This window comes from Microcebus murinus, chromosome 13 (genome assembly GCF_040939455.1).
Source record: "Microcebus murinus isolate Inina chromosome 13, M.murinus_Inina_mat1.0, whole genome shotgun sequence".
NCBI lineage: Eukaryota > Metazoa > Chordata > Mammalia > Primates > Cheirogaleidae > Microcebus > Microcebus murinus.
Window position 1 is genome coordinate 39231184 of NC_134116.1, and position 19424 is coordinate 39250607.

The window sequence follows — 19424 nt, forward strand, 5'->3', positions numbered from 1 at the left end:
TTTTTTTTTTTTTTTTTAAGTAGTGAAGAATTACAGGGTGGAAGTATAATTTCAGGGAAACATACAACTGGAAATAGGGAAGAACAGTTTTATAAATGGAGAATTTTGAATGGGCTTATATGCAACTAACAGAATTTCAAAGGATCATTATTGAATATGGGTTAATAGGGACCTTTGAATTCTCTTACTGGATGAACTGTAAACACTCTATTGTGAGATCCTAGGGTAGAGATTCTATTTCCTGTGTATCCCCACAACCTTCCTATAAAACACACACAATCGTGGTGGAAGGTGATACTGAGGGAGTGTGACTTTGTCTAGGCCATAGCTTGTTCCTAGTTGTCAGGAAAGTTTAAGCGGAAAGAGGAGTTTGGCCCCTTGATTATAAATGTAGGGAGCAGGGATGACATTTGTTGAATACTTACTATGTACTCGACATTCTTGTATATGCACTGTATATGTTCTCTTTTTCAACATTTCAAGCTTTACAAATGGGGAGATTTTATGATACCAGTTTAACAAATGAGGACAAGGGAAGCATATGAAATATGAACAATTTGCCCCAAGGTATGTTACCCCCAAGGGTTAAAGCTTACGTCGATTCTGTCTGGGTTTTTCATACCTACATCTTTTCCATGATGGCTCGCAGCCTTTCTCACGTGGAGTGGAGCATGCATGTGAGATCCTGAAATTCTGGGTAATAGCGGGGTCCCTCAAGTTTTTGTATTTTCACCTGGATTGCCTGGTGAGTCAGAAGCAAGGGGGTGGAACTTCATGCCTTGGTTTTTGTCTGGAGGAAGGCAAGTAATGCTGGAAAGTAGGTGTGTAATTATAAAATATGTGCAGAAAATAAGCCACATTGAAGTTCTTTGTACTTTTTTTTTAACTCATCCAGTCTTTACTATGATGGCCTTCTGTTATTAAGTTTAGTGGAAATTGGATTACTTACTAGGAGAATAATGCTTTCTTTATGGATTCTACCCTAACTGCAGTGCTATTTTCACCATTTAATGTTTAATCATGAATCATGAAAGTTGTATGTATTTAATATGTAGACTTTAGTTAGACTATGGAACATATGTGCCTGAAATGGAAAATAAAGTACTTTCCTGTCCTTTTGTGAGAGGCATCTCTGTTTATACAGACATGATTTGCTGACTACCTATGGCCTTTAAAAAAATATATATATCTGAACACACTAGTTTGCTTCTTTATAGAGAATGATGTGTGTCCAGTGGAATTCCATGTATCTTTTGTCGGTAGTAAGATGTGTCATGCTGTACAAGTTCAGAAGAGATACAGTAGGTGTCACCTGTCACCTAGCAACAAGCCCTCTTCTCTTGTCTTCAGCTTCCCTTTTCATTTTAAGTCAAAATAGCTATGAAAACGTGGCACTTAGATTTGCATTTATCTCCAGAAATATTTAGATTAACCTTCAAATATTTTTAGTTCCCAAGATAACTCACTGCGATAGATGAAACAGAAATAACTTTAAGTGAAGGGGGAAAAAAAGCAACTTACGTAGTAGGAACCTTGATGCGCAGAGCAAGGCAAACGCGGACCTGTTATGTAATATCACAGACTTGCGCTTATAAACCCTGCCTGTCGAGTTCCCTAATAGGCTTTAAAAGTTATGGCAACTGAATTGAATATGTATATAAACCTTTATTGCCTGATTTTTTAAAATCATTACTGGAAGACACAAGATCATAGCTAATGAAGCAGCGATTTGTCAACCTGAATCTAGAAGACCGAATTCCAAATGGGATCGCTGTACCAGCACCAGAATTCAATTTACTCAAAACAGAGCAACTAAATTACCTTTGGGCAGAGAGTGGAATGCCCTGACTAGTCTAATGTCTATAAACACTTTTAAAACGTGTTTCTCCATCTCTATTAAAGATACATAAAGGATTCCCAGAGGGAACCAGCAACAAGTGTACTTATGGGTCCTGAGTATTTGAAATGTATTAAATGCTCACCTTTAAAGATTGAGAACATAAGAGATAATTTACAATGTGATGAGGAGCAAGCAGTCTGGTACTGTAGTGTCACATAATGCCTGTACTCTGAGGTAATTATTCCAGAGTAATTCCTTATTTGTTAAAGTGGATAGCATTCACTTTCATTATGGCCAAGGTCATTTCTGTTGTCTAGGGTGTACTGTCTGTAAATCCTAAAGGATGCTGGGTGATCATGTGTGGACATTTTAAGAGAGAGAAAAAGAGTGAGGAAACAAAGAATTTAGCAAATCATTCTTGATTGCTTGTAACTACTAAAATGAAACAGGTGTAACAGGAATTTCTCTAGGCTGTCCCATGCATGGTTCCAGGCAGTAGTATTTTTGTTTAAAAATAAATCTAAACAATAAGTTGGGGTATACTTTAAAATAACAAAAAGAGTGGAACTGGAATATTACTAACACAAAGAAATGATAAATGCCTAAGGTGATGGGAATCTCAGTTATCCTGATTTGATTAATTCATAGTTTTATTCCTATATCAAAACATCACATGTGCTCTATAAAGATACACTACTGTTATGTACCAGTCATAGTTAAAAATAAATTTTAAAATAAAGTCAAGTTCTTTCCAAAATGTAATATTTTATGCCTTCTCTCATTTCTCATGTTTTTCATATTAAAATAAGTGAATTGAGAATCATTTTTTGAAGCTAGGAAAGTGAGTACCAAAATCATGTGAGTTCTTTCATTGAGCACACTGGCCTTTAAAACTTCTGTGCTTTGGGAAGATTTACTGGATAATTTCAGAAACCTATTTGGCAGAGCTAAGTAAATTGAATTCAGAAATTGATGAGCTATTAACTGTTACTGGAAATGTGCCATTTTCCTGTTTCATATCACGACTTGGTTATAGGGATGTGGGGAGCAACCAAAAGGCCCTTTAGCATGAATAAAATTAGAGATTCATCTGTTCTGTCATGTAGCCTACATTTAAGGAGATCTTTTTTTTTCCTTCCTTTAGGTTTTTGATTAAAGACTGATAATTTTTGCATGTATGACACTTAAGGGTTTACAGATTGCTATATAGACATTATTCAATTAGGGTAAGCAGAGTAGATAGAACACATATTATTTCTGCTTCTGTGGAGATGAAAATTGGGCCTCTGAGAGGTTGAATGAATTGTTTAAGGTCACACAGCCAGTAGATGAGAGGTGAAATTAGGGACAGGTCATGTCAGCTCTAAACTGTGTCCTCCTCTCTACGTAGGTACTGAAGAGCAAGAGGTGAATCTCGAACACTCAGGAGCTTGAATTGGATGGAAAGCAAAAATTACTATTGTACCAGGTCCTCCCAGCTTTAAAACACACAGAAATACATATTTGAATTGTAGGTGGTTGCAAAGATAGATGGTATGGTAAACCACAGAGACCCTTGCACTAAGATTGGGACTAAGGAAGGTGTTCATAAGGCCCTGACATTCTAACTTATTACCTTGGATATAAAATTTACCTCTGATCAGTTTCATCATCGTCAGTGGATCTTAAAATAGTCCATGTGCTCAACTCACAGAACTGCTTTCAAAACAAATGATAGCATAAAGATATTTTGTTCATTTCAAAGTGCTATAAAATGTGTAGTTCACATAATTTAAATGTTTATTTTAGTCTTCAGACTGTACCTAAAATAAAAATTATATTATGAAGGCCTAAGTTACTTGGGGAAGAAATACCCACATGATTGATGTAAAAGAGGAATTTTCATTATTTGAAGTTTCTTCCATTTCTCATTGTTAACTTCACTAATTCATTTGACAGAGGTTTATTGGTCTCCTAAAATGTGCTAGCTAGGCTCTGTACTGTGTGTTGGGACACAAAGATGAGAATGGCACTGTTAGCCCTTCTTCTCCTGGTGGGAATATAACTTGGCACAGCTGAGTACAACAGTGAAGTATGAGGCTGCCTGGCTGAGGGGGCGAATGGTGCTTGTAATCTATACTGAGTTCTTCCTGTTTAGGGTCTATCTGTATCTGCCCAGAGGGGGCATTCGTTCTAGTTGCACAAAGGCATCATCAAGGCTAATGGAGGCCCTGGTGCACACAAGATTGGCGAGGAAGGATGTTTGTGTTAATGGTAATGAAAATCATAAACTGTTAGACAAAAAATATGGAGTAAATAATAATGCATCCCTACCATGGAGTATTCAGAATTTTGGATTAAGCATTAATAAATTTAATATCTTGAGAAAAATGTTCATGATATATTAAAACATGAAAAAAATTACAGAAGCACAGTTTGAAATATTTAGGGAGCTGGAATAAAAGATTGAAGCTAGTTTTGAAGTACCTTGAACATTCTGCTAAGAAGGTGGAACTGATTGGGTTAGATATATTTTGAAGACTAGAAAGAACAAGACGTGTTGGATGAGAACATGGTGTCTTAGATGACTTCTTAAGTATTTCAAAGAGTACTGCTGTATGGTTTCATCATGTTAAGTAGAAGAATTATGCTCTGCATTTTAAGATAATATTTCTAGTCTGCCACTATAATATTAAAATGTTGCATTGTTTCTCTAGTAGCATGTCTAGCAGTAGTAAAAGCTGTAGTATACTTTAGAGGATGTGTTTTGAGACATAAGAGACATAGAGACATATATTTAAAATTGAAATAAAAATTAAAGGCCAGTTCCCTTCACACCTCAAGCCAATGGAAGTTGTGAACGCTGCTATATTTCATTGAGGCCCTTTTGAGCGAGGAAGTTTTTTTTCTGTTCAAATGTATGGGAAACACACACACAGGAAACCAAGCCCAACGCTAAAGTACATAGACATTGGCACAGGATGGGTGCTGCTGAGAACTGCAAGGCGTGGCCCCTCTTGAGTGTAATTCCAAACGAAAAATAAAGTCAACTGTGTCTAATAAGCTGGCTCAACTGAGTGCCAAAGAAAATTTGCCTCATGAAATGGAAATTCTGAAGCAAGTAACATAATGCTGAAAGAGAATAAATAGGAAGACTTGCAAGATGTATCCAAATGGGGCGAATGGTCTTTTGCAACCAGAACTCTCCAACCCACTAATATTGTAATTTATTTGGTAAGGTCCAGATGGTCCCGGAGATTAGGGACCTTTTATAGACCACATAAATATTTAGTTATTGACATTTGCTTAATTTTTAAGAAGGGGCATATATTAACTTAGATCATTTTTTTAAAAGTTGCTTGGGTATTGGCCAACATGGAGCCATCAAAAATTATTTGTGTTATTCTGCATATTTGTATAGACTATGTAAAAAGAAAAAAAAATTATCATTGCCTTAGTAAAACAGCATTACTTTAAAATCTCTTAGATGCTAAGAATCATGGAGTCAAATGCTCTAGTTTGGATATTAGGGATTTCTCTTAAATTCACTTATAAACCAATGTTTGTCATTTTCTCCTCAGCCTTCTCTCTCTCCTGCATCCCTTTCTTTTTATTGTATCCCTCCCTTCCTTTCTTATCTTTGTCTAGGTCTTCATTATGCTGTGCCCAAGATCTTGTCATAGTGTCAGAGCTTGTGTTTCTTCCTCTACTCCCTCATTTCTCTATTTGGCTCTTTCATGTCTGCTAAAGAGCAAGCCAACAACAGATAACTAAAGAAAAAACTCTCGGTTATTATTTTTATCATGTCCCTCCACTTTTCAAGACCTTAAAGAACTATAGAATTAAGATGTGTGTTTTTTCCCCCCCTGATCCAGGAATAATATCAATTTGTAGAATTTTTCTCATTATTTTTTTTGTGTGTGTGCTTTTCTTGCAGGATCAATGTGACTCTAAGAACAAATGGATGAATGAATGTCCATATGAAGAGAAAAACAATAAAGGTTGGTTGTTTGGACTGTGTAATTGCATTGAAATGCTGCTTTGAACATTAATTTTGGGCAGTTTATTCTCATTATAGCACTTTCTTGTCTGAATATGAGACAGACAGGTCAATATTTAAACATGTATATCTATTAATATTTTTTAAATGTGACTTTTTAACCTGTTAAATACAAAGAAATTTATAAGGAAGCAACCCATTTTTTTTTTGTTTTGTTTTTCACAAGCCTAGCTATCATTCTTTTCCAGAACTTAAGCTGGTATTTTAAGAATCAACTCTCAGATGAATATTAAAAAAATGGAAAACCACTTCATGTGACTGATCTCTGGTACTGAAAAAGAATCCAGATTTTGTTTAATATACATCAGTTCCTATAAGCATAATCCCAATACCAGCAACGTGTGGTGCATAATTGCTGTCAAGTGCCTTCCTCTTTGCCCTGCAGTCTCTGCTTTCCTCAGAGAAGCAGGATCATGGTGAAAGGCTGTAGGGCTGGTTTCTGACAGATAAGTACTGTATGAATTAAAGGGGCAAGGGGAAACCTGTGAAGTTCAACAGTAATCAAATGCTGGGCATCGCTTTATTTGTGGTAGTTATTTGAAATTTTCTTCTACTGCCTACTGGTTGTAATATAAAAATCACAGGTAATACTAAGAAAATTACAATATGTTAAACCATCTCCATTTCATAAATAAGGTTTTTACATCAAATAGGTCTGCTACAGAGTTGTGTGCCTCATAATTCCTCATGTAGCTGCACAGCACATATAATCTCATATTTTCCTTTTCCCATGACTCTTGTTTTCAAATAAATGCACGTGGTGCCAGACCACTTTCACAGTTACTTACAAATAGTTTTGCAGGTTATATCTTCCACTTAAAATTGCCTCCTTCCATCCTCGTTGCTAAAATTGCTCCTTTCTAGAATGTGTATCTGAAAAGTTTTCAGCCCTGTGGAGGCAGCATTGATTCAGAGACAGTAACAAGGGAGATTTCTGGGAGTATCAGTTAAGTTCTTTTTCCTGAACCTCGGTGTAGATCTGTTTGCTTTGTGATGATTAATTGCACTGTGTACTTTTTTGTACGTTGATCAGTGGTGTGTGAGTAAATTGATTCTCTGGAGGAAGGGGAGGGAGGAAAGGCCTGATTTGTAGTGTTTGTCAATTTCCATGATGTAAATAGTCTCGCAATGGCTGGGTTCAGTGGTTTACCAACTGGCTGGCAAGATTTCTTAAATTTAACAATCGGTGCTCATGAGCTGGGGATGAGCTAGCTCCAGCACACCATTGATAATTCTATTTGTATGGTAAAGTTAAAAAATTTTTTTATGTACTTCTTAAGACTAGTGGGGCCAAGGCAGTGAATTTAAATTTTCTTGCCTCTTTATAAACATAGATGCTCTTCACTTGTTGTCATGCAAAATATATTTATCCTTTTCCTTATGTATGATGTTGAGATTGTGTTACTTTAACTTTTGGTTAAATTGTCATTAAATTTTTATGTTTGAATGGATCAATGTTAGCTTTGCAAATTTATAAATTTTGGCAGTGCGATTGTTCTGTAAGTAATTTTGTTATGACAACTGAAGGATGGATGATGGCAAAGAGAATTATTGTGTTACAATTTACCCTGAGGATAAACTCTCAAAATATTATCATGAGTAGCTGTAATATGCTTTCATTCTAAATGATTGTGCCCTATAGCTCATAATTTGTGAGATAAAAAGTCTTTAAAGGGGAAGATGCATTGAGTATTTCACTTAATGTGTTTGTCCCATTGAGTTTTATTTTTTTTGTCATTGCTAGTTTTTCAATATTTTTCATCCATATTTTCAGTTATAGATGCTTTAGAACAAAGACTACGTTGATGCTTGTTTTTAAGCCTGTTAGGGCTGTTTGTTTTAACAGAGTCTGATTTAGGGAGACAATTGCAGAGTTTGAACAGTTATCTTTTTCATATTTCAATATATTAATGAGGTCAGTCTTAAGATGAAGTTTGTAAAATGTCAGCAGTAGAAGCAACATTACATTGTCTACATGGTTGAAAAGAGATTTTGAATATGGCTTTTTAAACTGTTTTGTATATTTCCAGTTTGCCAGTGGTGACAAAATCTTGCCAAGAGCCACAGAATATCATGCTGTGCCTTTTTGCTTAGGTTCTCAAATTTAAATAGCCTACTTGGGATTTATAAAATTTTCTTTTGTGTCCATACTAAGAGTTTTACTTCCAAGAGCAGTCTTCATCTGCCCCTTCCTTAAAAAAAAAGAGAAATATTTGCATTAAGGTTTTCTTTATTTGATTTTTAAATTCTTTACTTAATTTTATTACACTTGGATTTGTCCCTTTATCATCTGCTATTAGAAGACATCAAATAAATTTTATAGAGATCCCAGTTATCCATTATTTCCCACCCAAAACATCAGCATAAAATCTGGTGGGTGTACACTTTAATGTATTTCAGCAGTTGCCCTCACTGTGAATATGGGGGGTTATTTGTGGCCCTGGCTCCTTGCTTTGCTTTGTCCCTCCTACCCCCAGCAGCCAGCCATTTCAGTATGTGTACCTGGTGCTTCTCAGCAGCTGGCTTAGAGCAGGTGTTCAAAACATACACACGCATATACATTCGTCTAGCTTGATGACTTAATGAGAGTACACATTAAAACTTTTGCTCTGTGACTGTCTCTGATGAACAACTGCTTAAACCGCCCAGCACTGGCCGTGGGGTGACTTCTACTTCATGCATTTGGGAACCAAGGGGACACTAGCAAAGCCTTTCTGAGAATGATTTCACTCCATGTGAAAAAAGGGTTTGTTTCACAGTGATGGATGTATAGCGTGGTTACTTTAAATTTCTTTTCCATGAAGTTCTAAGGCTCTTTCTCTCACACAGGGTAGAAGGAGTGTAAGAGAAGATCCAACTGTTCTTCCACTTTGAACTAAGCAGCCATGGGTGCTCAGAAAGTCATGATTTGTAGATGAAATGTGTTGTTAACACTGGGCTACTGTAATTATATGTAACATAGCTACCTGGGCAATAAACGTGGAATCAAAAAAAGACAGGTCTTGGCTCTGCAATTGTGTATATACGATCTTGGACACTGTGCCTTCTCCTTTGTGAATTTTAACTTTTTCATCTGCAAAGTGGAACTAAAACACCTGTCCCTACCTATTTCAAGAATTGTTATGGGTATCAAAGGAAAAAGGATGTATTTGTGGAAAAGATTTAAAGCTGTGGAGTCCTAAAAGTATGTGTGTGGTATTATTATTTTTGTAGCATGAGAGAGATTCACAAAATTGTATGACTTTACAAAGTCAAACATTTTCGGAATTGAAGGTGCCCTCAAAGAGCAGTAAGTCTAACATGCCCACAGTGTGTGCCCGCCGTTAGTAAGACCTGGTTGGTTACTTTAGCGTTGAGTACTCCTTGGAATTTCCTAGTTCATGTTGCCTTCATCTTATTTCCAGGCATATATAATTATATTAAAAAGTTCTTCCTTTTATTGAGCCAAATCAAGAGATTAAATAATGATGCCAGCTGGTGGGTACATCACAATATTTATTAAAATATCATCCTTGAATTAGATCATTCTCTGTCAAGTCACTTCAGTTTTGTGTATCTCATTTATCTAGGAAGTGGGAATAAAATGACATACAGAGATTTGAGAAAAATGGTGGAATTACTGAAGTAGAACCATAGTTTTATTATTTGAAAAGAGGATGCCTCGTTCATGTTAAAAACATTAAAGCATGCAAACATCCCATCACCCTCCCTGCCTCACATCTTCTATAATATCAACATTTGGTGAACATTGTTTACATCATCTGTGTGCGTGCATGTCAGTAAACAGAAATGGTTTTAAGAAAATAGGATCATACTTATATTTTGCATTTCCACAAAAATAGGATCATATTTATACTTTTTATTTCTTGTGAAGAATGTTATTTTTTCAGTTTGCTTCCAATGCAATGGAAAAATATCGAAATTGAATTTAAATTGAAGGAATTTATTGATATGAATGTTTTACCAAAGAGATGTTATTACTTAATGGCTAAGAAAAAAAAGAGAGATTTCAAGTTCTAGTAATTCTGTTTTTTTAAATGCCCGAGTTTAAACAGCATCTTTTGACTTTTTTGCTGAGAAAATTAATGACATTTCCGTCTAATTCTCTTTTCTTTTTGTTTTACTATTCTTTTAAAATTAAGGTCATTAGCATTTATTTTCTGATTGTTAACCATTGTTATCAAAGCTACTTAGTTTTTTTTTTTTTTTTAAGACACAAAGCTACTTAGTTTTAATTATTACTTCTCTCTGAAATACAGAACATGGCTTTTCTGTTTGGCCTTTAATGTCATTGTGAAGGCTGAAGCAAACCGATCTCTTCACTTGTTCTTGCTTTGCTTTTTTGTACAGGATGTCCATGAATGGTTTTTTTTTAACCTAGAAGTTCAGTAACTTTATCAGTTATGTCTTGATTTTATCTTTCTTTATCAATTTTTCTTGGATCTTGCCCTTAAACCCTGAGCAGAGTCTGCTTTTGTTAAGAGGTTTCAAAATTATATTTAAAGTATACTATTTGTTTTGTTCTTTGGTAACCCTGAAAGTATGTTTCTCCTTGATTTTTCCCTATCAACGGTCTTCATCTTTAACCTTTTCATTTCACTTAATGTGCTTTTCCATTGAACATTTTTTCTTACGATGTTTTCAGTTAAATTCTTTATTATTTTTTTTGTTCCCAAAGTGGCTTTTCATCTCTGTAGTATTTCATAGCTTTGTCAGCTTATTTCCGCCTCTTTTAATTATCTACTGTTTTATCATTTGAACCCTTGTACTTTTTCCTGACTCTATACTTGTACCTCTTCTTTGAACTTTTATTTTTAAAAGAAAGATCCTTTTGCATGCAATTGTTATGAATTTTTTGAGTCTATGAGCAGTTATTTGTCTAATTCTCCATCTGTTTGCTTGGTAATTCCTCCTGCGATGTTTGTTCTTCACTGGCCTTTTACTTCCATTTCTCTCTGGCTTTTGGTATTTGCCGCGTTTACGCACAGTTCCCCTGTGGCTGCTCCTGATTATTGCCTGTCTTTAAGTGGGGCTGGTGTTTGCCAAAGTACAGTGTGAGCAGGGGACATCGGTGGTTTGGGTATGAGCTGCATGACTCCAAATCTTTGATTTGAGTTTGTTATTTCAAATGCTGTCCAAATAAAGATGTCATTTCCAGAGTCTCCCCTCTGTTTTCCATTGTACAGCAGAGCCCCTTAAGAGCTTCTGTCTTCCTTCCTCTTTTGCCACTTCCAGTAGAGGAAGGAGTTAGGCTCTATCAAGTGCTATGCCTGTGTGTGTGTTCCTTTAACACCACTTTCTCTGCTTTCTGAGATACTGATCTGTATTCACTTGATTATGCCGGATGTCTGTTTCAATCAAAGGGTCATTAGATGGAGGCCTTGTATAACTGTGATTTTTACTTTTAGGAAATTCTGTGTTTTGCTCAAGATCTGGGGAGGTGTGTGTCAGCTTCCAGTGGCTTCCCAGATTTCACGTTCATTGACAGGTGCATTTTGACTGGCAGTTTGAGTTTGTGACTGTTTTTACTTTCACTAAATATGGAGTCACCCCCCCTCTTTTCTAAAGAGGGGGAAATAAATTGATAAATTTTCAGTGAGTTTTAAAGGAAGGGTGTAAAAATACCTTTATATTATCATTTTTCCTTTAAGACAGGGTCTCATTATGTTGCCCAGGCTGGAGTGCAGTAGCTATTATTCATGTGCTCCATCATTGGCACACTGCAACCTCGAACTTCTGGGCTCAAGTGATCATCCCACCTCAGTCTCCCAAATAGATGAGACTTTGGGTGCATGCCACTGTGCCTGGCTTAACATCACCATTTTTAATAAATAATCTTTCAAATGCAATTTAAGGGACATACGGAGAATATCGAACTTGCTGTAGTGTTTAAAAACATGCCTCTGCACTCAGACTACCTGATTTCAGTCCTGGTTCTGCCGGTGCTGTTCCTCAGTTGCCACGTCTGTGATAGGGGTGATGATAATAATAGTGCCAGCTTCGTAAAATTGTTGTGAAGTTTAAATGAGGAAAAAGTGCTAAAGCAGTTATATATTGCGGGGCAGTTACTAGTGCTTATTAAAATAGACCTTTTTATTATTTTAAGACACATTAGTGGCCAGGCACGGTGGCTCACGCCTGTAATCCTAGCACTCTGGGAGGCTGAGGCGGGTGGATTGCTCAAGGTCAAGAGTTTGAAACCAGCCTGAGCAAGAGCGAGACCCCGTCTCTACCATAAATAGAAAGAAATTAATTGGCCAACTAATATATATAGAAAAAATTAGCCAGGCATGGTGGCACATGCCTGTAGTCCCAGCTACTTGGGAGGCTGAGGCAGCAGGATCGCTTGAGCCCAGGAGTTTGAGGTTGCTGTGAGCTAGGCTGACGCCACGGCACTCACTTTAGCTTGGACAACAAAGCGAGACTCTGTCTCAAATTAAAAAAAAAAAAAAAAAGACACATTAGTTGTGTTTAGAGTGTAGTTAGTTGGCTGTAGGAAAACTGGCTACTGAGGCCAGTATTTGTATCCTTTCATTTCCTCTGGCTGAAGAATATGCTGTGATAGGGGCTACTGGGTGTCCTACTGACATGGTCAGTTTCTGGTTTTAGGGTCTGACTAAGAACTTCCAAATTGTTACACTTCATGTTGATGAAGAGTAGATACATCTGGCTTTCTCTTGGAGGAAATAAAATTCTTGAAGACACTGGATGTGCTGTGGTAGTTGGGACATGTGTTATTGGTTCATGGACAGATTGTTGGCAGCATCTATCCTGTAGTGTGAATAACCTTCAGCAACCACGTATTTAGCATTTATTATTTGTTAGACCCTGTGCTACTAAGGCAAATTACATTTAGACCCTGCCCTCAAGACTTCATCATCTCAGGGATAGGCCAGTAACTTACTACAATTTCATGTGATTCGTGCTATAATATATTTAATAAAGCATAGAGTGTTGGGTTGTGGGTTACAGAAGGCTTCACATAGAAAGTGATATTTGAGCTTGGAAGCAGCGAAGAAAAGTTTGATTTTTTTTTCATTAGGAGTTTTATTAACTAAGTACGCAATCATGTTATTTTCTACATAAAAATGTAAGATTTTTGGAACATATTTTATACCACTCCTCAGATTTTATGTATGATTTTATATTAGGATTAATTTGGCTCTTTGGGCAATGAAGCATTTTAGGAGCAGTAACTTTTAAGTTCACCGGGGGGCAATTGTGAGCTGCTTAGTTCTGGGTGAATGATGGAATATACACTCTTTCTGGGGGCTTAAGATAACTCCCTACTACCTATGGATTAATTCAGAATGCATTATGCATAAAAAAAGATATAGCATCATTCCTATTTGAAGGATGAAAATATTATACAAAAATTTAGGTGATAAGTCACAATCTTTTGTTTAAAATAATTCTAAGCAAATACAAAAATACATTATTTTTTCCTTTGGGCACAGAAGGGCCCTATTACATTTTCTCTTAGAATTAAGGACAAATATGATATTCAGTGATATCATGAAATATTTCAGCCAGAATCTGTTGAGGCTCATTTATACGTCCAAATGGCTCTTTTTCTCCCTCTTTCCCCCTGTTCCTCTGACTTCCTCCCTTCCTTGCTTGCACATTTTCATTCTCTGGCCATTTGATTCTAGTGGTTCTTTAGCTAAGCTTTATGTCATCCTATTTAGAGTGCATTACCAAAGTAGTTTGTATAATACATTTTACCAGAAATTTCAAGAGTGATCATAAAAATGATATGAGCATCTTTTAAATATGACCATTTCAGTTTAACAATTTAATGAGAACATTATGGTATTAGAGCAACATTGTAATTGATTATTAAAATCGTTTATTGAAGTATAATATTCATATGGTTAGTTTTATGTATCAACATCTGTACCTTATAAAAAAAAAGCAGCCATCTTCCCTTTTCCCAAGATATTAGCTAAGAATTAATTTCTTTTCTCTAAAGAGACTTTTAATATCACCATGAATAATTATTGACTCAACAAGTATGATTCTTTGTCTTACATATAATTCTGTCCTTACATATACCTTACAGGCTGACAAATGTTTCAGTTTACAAGTCAACTGATTAATATTCAACATGCTACCTCAATTGTACATGCTTTTAGAATGTGAAAGTGAATTTATTTTTAGTAAAGGATTTTTATTTGTTTTCTATGATGCATTAGCAAATTGCCATGAACTTAGTGGTTTTGAAAAAAACACAAATCTATTGTCTTAAAGTTCGGGAGGTCAGACACCCACCATGGTCTCTCTGGGCTAAAATCAAAGTGTTGGTAGCACAGTGTTCCTTTCTGGAGGCTCTAGGGCAGACGCCATTTCTTATCCTTTCCAGCATTTTGAGGCTACTCACATTCCTTGGTCCTCTTCCTCTGTTCTCAAAGCCAGCAGCATTGGGCTTAGTCTTTCTCATATTGCCATCTCTCCAGTTCTCCTCTTCTGCTTCCCTCTTCCACATTTAAGGACTTTAGTGATTATAGTGGGCTCACCTGGCTAATCCAGGCTACTCTCCTTATTTTAAGGTCAGATGATTATCAACCTTAATTTTATCTGCAACCTTAATTTTATCTGCAACCTTCATTCCCTTTTGCTGTGTAATGTAACATAGAGGTTTCAGAGATTAGGACATGGACATCTTTAGGGGGCCATAAGTCTGCCAACCATAGGTTCTCAACATAAATGACTGTGATTGCAGGCTCATGTTACTATTGCCATGTACATGTAGTTGGGAGTTTTGAAAGAATTTTCAATTTACTGTTTTTATTCATGTTCACACAAATTTACAGTGATTTATGTCAACCAAACTATAATTTTCTGTCTTCTTATGAGGCATTTGGAAGAAAAAAAAAATCCACTCAAATTGTTTTGGCTCCATAGCTAAATTAAGGAACTGATAATATTAAAATTTTACATTGTGAAAAAGTCTAATACCTATTTTTGCTTTATATGACATATAAAGGCACATGCAGTTGCATAATCGAAAATCTTAATACTCAATCTCTAAATAGGAGATTGTGTATTACAGTTTCACATGGTGATATAGCTATGTTTCTATGTGCCTTCAAAGCTAGATGAACTACTTTGAGAATTCATCAGAGATTTTGGACTAGCAAACTTATTTATTTTAGTATGTTGTGATTTGTAGTGTATCTGATAAAACCAAACATCTAGTTTCAGGAGACATGATTGGTTATTTTGTTCAAAGTTTCTGTGGTGATAGCATGCGTTTAACAATGGGTACACTTATTAAGACAACTGTTATGTTTTACAGCAATGGCTCAGGGGCCGTATTTAAAGTTAATACTTAACCAGCAGCTGTTCATTGGACATAACAGATTATTTCTAGGATTGGCGTTATTGCCTCTTTCAAGTTAGTGAGATCCTTCAGATTTCAAAGAATATTTTCAGGAACTTTTAAATTTGTTTTTGTTATCAAAGCAAGGAAAAGTTCTTCTGTATAGCATTATCTTTTAATCCATCTCTACACAGCAGAGAGAGAGTGGGTCTAAGAGGGCAAAGTCTGTGAGAGGTCACTTTTGCAGTATTCAGAGCTTCACATCACAAGGATGACTCCTTTAATTCAGCGTGGTGATAGCTGGGATCTAGTGGAAACATCGAAGACCACTTGATAAAGAGAAGCGGGAAGAGTGAGAGCAAACTCACAGAAGTTGTCAGTACCAGGATTGTAAGTAACAAGAGGGCACAGTTACAAGGAGAGTCTGGGGTTCAGTGCCCTGAGCCTTGCTTACAGCCAGTCTCTAATGTTGTCTGTGCTGATAACACCGGCTGTCGGCTCTGCACCTTCCCGCCATGAGTCATCACCCTTATCAGTCATCGTGCACCCAGATTGACGGATGGGTGTCCCAGGGGCCCTGAGTGTCCTTCCTAACAGATGCACTCAGAATCTAGGGACCCTGTGTCAAACACTATTTCATCATCCATTGCTGCAAAAGAAATCATCCCAGGTTAGTGGCTTAAAACAAAAACAATATTTTGCTCTTGAAATTGCTACTTGGGCAGGGCTTGGTGGTGGCAGCTTCTCCTTGCTGTGCTGAGTGGCTGTGGCGGTGGCTCAAAGGCTGCTGATTAGAATCATTTGGTGGCTCTCTCCTTGACATGTTTTCCAGTTGATGCTGGCTGTCAGCTGGGCTGTTGACTAGAACACCTTTGTGTGTCCTGGGTTTCCTTAACAACAGAAAAGTTGCACTGCAAGGTGGGTGGAGAGAACTCTTGGTGGAAACTGCATTAGCCTTAGAAGTCACGCCAGGTTATTTGGGCCATCTTCTATTCATCCAGGCAAGTACAAAGACTTGCCCCAATAATTTCAAGAGAAGGAGAAATACGTCCCACTCCTTTATAGGAGAGTGACAATGTTTTAGAAGAACACATGACTGGAAATATTGTATTGAATGTTTCTAGAAATTAGTGTCGGCTACGGTTCATCTCCAAAGTGGGAGAACCTTTAAGATTTTCTTTTTCTGGAACTAGTTCTGTTGCCAAATTCTTTTATTAATCAGGGTTTGAAAAAGAAAAGAGAATGATGGGGATGGTATGGAATATGGTACTTAATAGAAGGATTTGACCTCATGCAGTGGTAAGAGCTAGTTAAGCAAATGATGTATAGCTATTCCTTCTCTGTAATTGGTGCCAGAGCTGGAAGTCAGCAGGGCAGGTGGCTGTGAAGGCAGGATGAGCACAAGGTGCAGGAAAGGATGCTCTGGGGGTGAGCTGAAGTCAGCAGAGATTCTCACTGATTATAAGGCTCCAACTTCAGTGAGGCTGGGGAACTAAGGGAGAAGATAGCGCCCCTCACTGAGCAGAACACATCATGGCCCACAGATCAAATAAACTGATGATGAAGGAAATCTCATGGCCAGTCTCTTACCTGCGCCAGCAAGGAGAGCGAGCACATTAGCTATTAACATGTATGCACTGCACCCACGCCTAGACCCCAGCATGGACCTTCTGAGTGTGAGATACATGTGGGCACAGCTTCTCTTCTGCCTTCTGAATCCTGCCAGAATGGCTTTTGTTAATCCAAGAACCATGGGACTCCGTAGGGAAGGTAAAGAAACTGCATAGATGGGTACCATCTAAATTAAACAAGTGTCAGAAGAGAAATTGTCTGGAAGCTTGCCTTTCTTTGCTATCATAACATAAAGGCGAACCATTCCTACACCATATTGTCACATGTGATGAAAAATGGATTCTTTTTGATAATGGCAAGTGTTCGGCACCATGGTTAGATAAAGATGAGGTGCCCGAAACACAGTCCAAAACCACATATTCATCCAAAAAAGCTAATGTTGTCTGTTTGGTGGTCCAATGATGGTATTATCCATTACAGCTTCATAAAACCTGGTCAATCAATTACGGTGGATGTCTACTGCAACCAATTACACAAAATGATGAGGATGCTTGTGATTAAGCAGACAAGATTGGTCAGTGGAGACGGGCCAATCCTCTTGCAAGACAGTGCTCAATCAGATGTCACACAAACAACGCTGCTCGTACTACAGAGGCTGGACTTGGAAACTCTCTGTCATCCACTATATTCACCAGACCTTGCACCAACTGACTACCACTCCTTCCAGGCTTTGGACCACTTGTTGCAAGGAAAAATATTCAATTCTCAACAAGCTGTAGAATGTGCCTTTTGTGATTTGATCCCCACTCTCTCTTCAGGCTTCTTGACTGAGTGCATAAACAAACTACTGTTAAGATGGCAAAAGTGTATCCATAGTTTAAGTACACACTTTGATAAACTGTACTGCTCCTTGTTTGAAATATGATAAACTAAACTTTTGATTCGAAATGGACATTTCATATTTAATGGCCTAATAGTAGAGAGGATCCTGCTGCCACATGGAGGGAAGTCTCCACGAGAGGAAGGCTCACCTACTCTGGGTTCACTGTTTATGAGCTCTGCTCAACTCTTGAGAACCTGCAAGATCATTTGTGGCCTCTTCTTTCCTTTTCATGTGGTACTCGATTCAATTATCGCTGTCTGTTGTGGCCGAGACCACTCTTCTCCCTGGATTTTGCGTCTTGACTATCCGTCTGTAATGCCATCCACCAGGCAGGCTCAGGCCAGGGCCAGGTGGCCCCAGGGAGCTGTGATTGAGAGCGCAGGAAAGACAAAACTTAATACAAGGAAAAAGGGGACTCTGGTTTTGTGAATGGGGGAAATAATGTGAGTAACCTGGGCTTCAGCAACTTACCCAGATAGTAAAAGTTTAGAGCAAAATTGTGAGCAAGAATGCTATCGATAGTTTATATTCAGAGTATGAATGAACAATATCAAGGCCAGCAGTGAGTTAGAGGCAAGGTTGGCAGGCAGTAACTAGGACACACATGCCCAAGAGCATCTCATAAACAGGGATGTGGTAATTCAGTCTGAGGTTCATGAACCAGGAGGCACTGATACTGGAGGGAGGAACAGCGTAGGTAAAGAGCAAAAGGTCTATGCTAGCAGTACTTCCGAAGTTGAAGCATGCTGGCACCACAAGGGTGATGGGACAGGGCTGGAGTTCAGTTGGCTTTTGTATTTCACCTCAACTCTTGTATTTGCTGATGTTACCTGGAGTTCTGGCTTGAGCCATGGTACTGGACTAGGAAATCCTGTACAACTAGACTTTCTAGATTAGAGATAAAGGGATCACTTGGTGAGGTGAGTGACAGTAAATAGAGAGAGGTGCTAGCTTCATACTGGATTCAGGGAGAAAAAAGAAAAGCTTTTGAAAACAATCTGGCTTAAATTTCCAAAATTATATCATTAACCACAGCACAGATTTGACTAGTTCGTGATTTAGGGTAAATTCAGAAGTTTTTAAGCAATTAGGTTGCTTAAAAAAAAAATCAGTCTAGTAAAATATACCAGTTTATAATTTACACATTTATTCTTTCAACCTTGTGTATGTATGTGAGAGAGAGAGGGAGAAAGAGAGAAAGACAGGGAGAGAGAGTCCAATTTGTAGATAAATGCTTGCTAGGATTTGCTGAGTTGTTAATTATATTTTTAAATTACCAAATTACTTTTTAACTGAATTGCACATGTAATTCACATTCCTAAAACACTGGGAACTGAGGAATTGAGACACTTTACCTGGTTATTACCATTGTAGACTCAGTGTTTTCAAGTGGTAAATACCTCTCCTGGGGTATATGTTGCCAAACTATAGCTATGAAGGACAGAAAACGTTATCTGTAGAATTTAATCACATTTGTGCTTGTAAATTCCTCTCTCCTACTTGATGTACTCATTCTGAAAAGGAAAAAATGGTAGAAATAGATAGGGGTCTGGCATCTGGCCAGATTTGTTGTTTCCATCTGTGACAACCTTTATCAGTCTCTAAAATATTGAGGGACTTGCCTAAGGTTGCACAGCAGTTAGTACAAAAGCTGCATACATTTGATCTCTGTTTTATAACATTTATTTGTACATCGTTTCTAAAAGTGCCATTTTGAGTGAAAGGGCTCCAACAGAGAAATTGTAGTGGAGGTGGTACTTGTGAAGAT

General features: G+C 37.4%; 1 protein-coding gene across 4 annotated transcripts in view; it reads left to right on the forward strand.

Annotated features, from left to right (window-relative positions):
* KLF12 (KLF transcription factor 12) overlaps positions 1-19424 on the forward strand; it is a 589204-nt gene that overhangs the window by 296673 nt on the left and 273107 nt on the right. For all 4 annotated transcript variants that reach the window (XM_076009379.1, XM_076009377.1, XM_020290313.2 and 1 more), the window contains one exon: positions 5757-5820. In XM_076009379.1, the coding sequence (XP_075865494.1) occupies positions 5788-5820 (33 nt within the window). In that variant the 5' untranslated portion in view covers positions 5757-5787. The remainder of the gene's footprint in view (positions 1-5756; positions 5821-19424) is intronic.